The following is a 5,698-nucleotide window of genomic DNA, read 5'->3' on the forward strand; positions in this document are numbered from 1 at the left end:
ATCCATTTGCCACCATCGGTCCTTCTGAACCTTCCGAAGTAAATTGCAGTGATCTTTCAGAACAATTGAGCAGAACATGATTCTTTGATAACCAATCCATTCCCAGAATGGGATCAAGACCAGTTATCAGTAGACAAATTAAATCATGGACAAAAGTTTGGTGCTTAATTCGGAACAAAACTTGTTAACAGCCTAATCTAGTTACGACAGCCTCAGAGGCAGGAGTATGTACTTGCAGATCATAGGTTAGAATGGTTATCTTCAATCCTAACTCATTGGCTTTGTCAAACGATATAAATGAATGTGATGTCCCAGTATCAAATAAAGCAATTAAGATTTTATCACTAATTTCACATTTACGTCTGATCAGAGTGTTTGACCTCTCAGCACCATTCGCCAACATGGTAAAGACACGTCTCTACTGTTGAACTCTCTCAACTTTCTGTCTCTTCCTCTCTGGAGAATTCCAGGATAGATGTCCGGCTCCACCACAATAGTAGCATATACCTAGTGCAGCTCTACATGGAGTGTTAGGATGATATGCCCCACATCTCCTACATGTCAAGTTATTGGGAGGATTCTAATCTGCTTTCCTTTGCCTCTTCCCTGGTTGTTGTTATTATTGAATCTCCGGAAGTTATTCTGACCCAGTTGTAGTGGGACATAATTGCCTCGCTTGAAATTCTGTCCTCTAGGTGCAAAGTTCCTCCCCAGATCTCTCCTAACAAAAGCTCGATGATCACCCTTATCCAATGCTGCCTTTCTCGCACAATCCTTATTAACTCGACTCTTATTTACCAGTTCAGAGAAAACTCTTATCTCCATTGGCCCCACTATACTCAGAATGTCACTCCGCATACCACCTTCATATTTTATGAATTTTCATTCATCAAAATCCCCTGGAGCACCTTAACAAATTTTAGAGAACTTACATAGTTTCTCAAACCGACTGGTATACTCTGCCACTGACATAGGACCCTGCTTCAGCTGTAATAACTCAAGCTCTTTCGCCGTCCTTACTGAGTTTGGAAAATACTTCTTATAAAACTCGGATTGGAATACATCCCAAGGGATTGCAACATTATCTTGCTGCAGAAGGTGTCGGGTCTCTTGCCACCAATACAGAGCTTCACCCATCAGCTGATAAGTAGCAAACTCAACACACTGATCTTCAGGAACTTGTTGCACTTGCAAAGCCCATTCCGTTGCCTGAAACCAATTATCAGCCTCTGTGGGATTCGTGGTTCCTCTAAAAGTTGGTAAGTTTATCTTCAGAAAAATTGCTAAGGTCATCAGCCTATTTTCGCCATTACTCCTGTCTCCATTATTAACTTGTTGACCAATAGTCTCAGCCATTGCCTGCATAGCAGCCGCCATATTTTCCAAAGTATTCGCAAAGTTCACGAGATTATTCATAGCAGTTTCACGTTTCGCATTAATATTTTGGCCTCTGCCTCGACCACGTCCGCTTCCACGAGTCATCATTTGGTTTCTATTCACACCAAACAAGTGATATTAAGGTGATCAGTCTCTATATCTCAATTCTAATGTTTCAAACTCCCAAATGCATGCTCATAAATGAATATTCCACATATATCAATTAGATATCCTAATTAGCATATACACACCCTTAGAGTATGCCCAGAAGCATAGTCAGTCATTCCCTCAGGCTCTACAGGAACGAACTGCTCTGATACCATAATGTAACACTCTACCAAACAGAGCCTTACGCTTAAGTCATAAAGTAGAGGTGGCGATGTATTACAACCTCTAAAAGAAAAGACTTATATAAATATAGTTGAAAGAATTCATATCTAGGAGCCTTGAAGAAGAAGTTAAGCAAAAGCAAAAATAGAAAATCATTTGACACTCTCATCGATAATCGTAAAATGGATAGGTAAGATCAAAAGAAGGCTAAAAATATAATATACAGATCATAGTTCCAAAACACAGATATCAAGCTCCAGACTCGACCTACAAAGCTAAGGCTGGCCAGAGTATATAATTACATATATTTATACAATCCAAAACATAACTCAAACTACAGAATAAACACCTGTTTCTCCAAGTCAACCTCTAGGAGGGACAAACATAAAATATATACAGAGGAGAATCTATATACATATATACATAGTATAAATACAAAATACAACATCCCAAAATAACTACACATCGCTTGCATAGGAAACTCTAGACGCTCAGCGAGGTACCTCTCGACCTGCATCTGAAAAATAACAGAATATATATGGAATGAGAATCGGAGGTTCTCAGCATGGTAAAGGTTCCCGCATAATTAATATAAATGGTCCCGGGAAACCCAGAAGCATTCTTAGAACTTCGATACTCAGATTTAAATCTTAAAGTTTATAAATTGAAAACCATAAACAGGGTAGGTTATCTAAGGTTCTTATTTCTAATTCCTTTCTAACTTAAGCCCTAGTTTCCGCCTTCCTCCAATCCTCCAAAAACTCTGGTGCACAGACAAGCAATACAAACACAAGTAGGATACAGATACAGCAGGTAGCAAATATAGCAAGTAAGTATAATAATTAAATAGGCAAGCCCAATTAATGCACAATCAAATAAAACACACATATGCACATGATGTATGCCTGTCCTCTGGCTGATGAGTCTCATTTGTCAATTATATAGCCAATCTGACATGTTCTGGTAGTTAACCATTAGACAATCCCTCTGTGCACGCATCCCCAAGCACAAAAATAATATCTATGGAGTCAAACTCCAAGCACAATAATATAATATTCTACGGAGTCAAACTCCAAGCTCAATAATATTCCATGGAGTCAAACTCCAAACTCAATAATATAATATTCAAAATTCATATATATATATATATATATATATATATATATATATATATATATATATATATATATATATATATATATATATGCATGCCCATGGGGGAACCCGGGGAGCTAAAGTGCCCGGTCACATCTTGCGATAGAGGGTCAACAAATAGTCTCAAATACACAAGCCATATAATAATCTTTTTCTTTTCAAAATAACACTTCAAATCAAAACTCCAATTCTTATAGAAATTTCGGCAGTATCTCCTTTAAAACTCGAATTTCTACCACCTTTCAAGGGTCCCCACCACCAAACCAAACACCTCTCAATCATTTAAATCATTTTCAGTATCAGATTATTTCAAAATCAAATAAAAATCAATATTAAATCTTTTTCCAAAATCAACCAACTCTTATAGCAAATCATTATTAACAACTAAACCACACGTCTTATAGAAAGTTACGTATAGAAAGTTACGGACGATTGAATTTCGGTGGGGAGGGTTGATGTTTTTGGCATCGATTTCCTCTCTTCTGCGTGCTTGCAATGAAACCTTGGGGAAGAAAGGGTTGGAGGTAAATTTATATAAGTGGCATTGGGCCCGGTTTGGGCTCGGTTCGATCGGTTCGGTCCTTTAGCCCAATTTTAGGCCAAAATTTCTAAAATTAGTGTCAAAATTTGTATTTTTAATATTTCTACTCCTTTAAATTATAAAATTTAATTTTTCTAATTTCTTTTAATAATAATTAATTTATTGGTTAATTATTTATTAATTTCGCGGTGTTTATACGCTGGCTTGTTCAGACTTCAAACTTCTTGTCCATACCGTTGTTTGGTTGTGAATGTTTTAGCCGACTTCAGTTGCAACAACAACAATAATAAAACCTTGTCCCACTAAGTGGGGTCAGCTACATGGATCAAACAACGCCATTGAGCTCTATCATGTATCATGTCTACAAAGATACCGTTTATCTATATATCTCATTTGACCACCTCATGAATAGTCTTCCTAGGTCTTCCTCTGCCTTTTCCCCTTGTCTATCTTTCATCTCATCCACCCTCCTGACTGGGTGCTCTGTCGGTCTTCTTTTCACATGTCCAAACCATCTGAGACGTAATTCTACCATCTTTTTCAAAATAGGTGCTACTCCAACTCTCTCTCTCTCTGTCTCTCTTATATCTTCGTTCTTTATTCTATCCAATCGCGTATGACCACTAATCAATCTCAACATCTTCATCTCTGCCACGCTTAACTTATGTTCGTACGTGCTCCCCTTTGGCCCCCTAATACTCTGTACCATAAAGCATAACCGATCTAATAACAGTGCAATAGAATTTACCTTTAAGTTTTAAAGGCACTTTTTTGTCACATATAAAATCAGACGCACTCTACCATTGACCAACCTGCTTGGATCCTATGATTTATATCCTTTTAATCTCTCTATTATCATGTGTTATGCACCCAAGATACTTAAAACTTTTAACTTTTTGTAGAATGTTTTCTCCAATCTTCACTTCTGTATTAGAATTTTTCCTTTGGCGGCCAAACTTACATTCCATATATTCTGTATTGCTATGGCTTATGCACAGATCATACACTTCTAGATCTTCTCTCCATAAATCTAACTGCTTATTTAGATCTTTCCTTGATTCTTCCATAAGGACAAAATCATCAGCAAAAAGCATGCACCATGGCACAAGCTATATACTCTATGAGTACTTCAAAGACTAATGTGAAAAGGTATGAATTTAAGGAAGATCCTTAGTGTACTCTTATACCAATAGAAAATTTCTTTGTCACACCACCTTAAATCTTCACACTAGTTGTAGCCCCATCATACATATCTTTAAGTGCACGAATATATGAGATTCTTACTCTCTTTCTTTCTAAAACCTTCCGTAAAACCTCCCTTGGCACCCTATCGTATACTTTTTCCAAATCAATAAACACCACTTTTAGATCCCTTTTATTACTACCATACATCTTCATCATCCTTCTTAACAAGTATGTAGTTTCAATGGTGGATCTAGCTGGCATAAAACCAAATTGATTCTGTGTTGCTTATGTCTCTTGTCTCAACCTCCGTTTTATCACCCTTTCCCATAACTTCATGGTATGGCTCATGAGTTTGATCCCTCTATAGTTTTTGCAACTTTGTATATTCTCCTTATTCTTGTAGATAAGTACCAAGGTGCTTTTTTTCCACTCATTTAGCATCTTATTTGACCTTAAAATCTCATTAAAAAATTTGGTTAACCAACTAATGCCTTTCTCTCCAAGGCCTTCCAAATTTCAATCGGAATATTATCGAGTCCTACAGCCCTACCATTTTTCATCCGCTTTAGAGCCTTTTTTACCTCGAAGTCTCGAATCCTTCGATAGTAGTCGAAGTCTTGATCTTCTTCCATCGTGCATAACTGACTAAAGTTTAGAAGAGTCTTCTGTTCTTCATTATATAACTCGTAGAAGTAGCTCTTCCACCTTTCATTGATCTTCTCATTTTGAACCAAAATCTCTCTATCTTTATTCTTTATGCACTTAACCTGATTCAAGTCTCTCATTCTTCTTTTTAGCCATTTTCAATTAAATAAAAAAAAGAAGAAGAGTTTTTCCTTTTAATTATGTGATTCAAGTGTACGTTTATGAAACTTACAAAGATGGATGATGTCATCATATAACAATAATCAATAGAGAAATAACAATTATGCTCCCAATTTTTATAATGTCATTTCATACATGTTTTTCTATTTGTTATATAGATAAATTTGTAAAAAAAAAATAATATTATTAAAGTAAGAGTGACAATTTTTATTCTCTAATCAATATGATGTTAGTGTGAAAATTTTTTCACCAGGGATGTGTATGACTATTTGAGATGGGAGTAAA

At 36.2% G+C, this 5,698-nt stretch overlaps 1 protein-coding gene across 1 annotated transcript; it reads right to left on the reverse strand.

The window, feature by feature from the left end:
- Positions 1 to 561: 561 nt before the first annotated feature.
- Positions 562 to 1,482, reverse strand: LOC130945438 (uncharacterized). Its single transcript, XM_057874156.1, has 2 exons — positions 933 to 1,482; positions 562 to 863 (listed from the first exon to the last, which is right to left on the reverse strand). Exons 1-2 carry the CDS (start codon positions 1,480 to 1,482, stop codon positions 562 to 564), a joined length of 852 nt encoding a protein of 283 aa, XP_057730139.1.
- Positions 1,483 to 5,698: the final 4,216 nt, after the last annotated feature.

This window comes from Arachis stenosperma, chromosome 8 (genome assembly GCF_014773155.1).
Source record: "Arachis stenosperma cultivar V10309 chromosome 8, arast.V10309.gnm1.PFL2, whole genome shotgun sequence".
NCBI classification, from domain to species: Eukaryota; Viridiplantae; Streptophyta; class Magnoliopsida; order Fabales; family Fabaceae; genus Arachis; species Arachis stenosperma.

Coding starts and splice junctions, on each gene's coding strand:
- LOC130945438 (XM_057874156.1), bottom strand. CDS start 1,482: ATGACTCGTGGAAGCGGACGTGGTCGAGGCAGAGGCCAAAATATTAAT. Junction 864..932: donor CAGTCGGTTTGAGAAACTAT/GTAAGTTCTCTA, acceptor TAAAATATGAAG/GTGGTATGCGGAGTGACATT.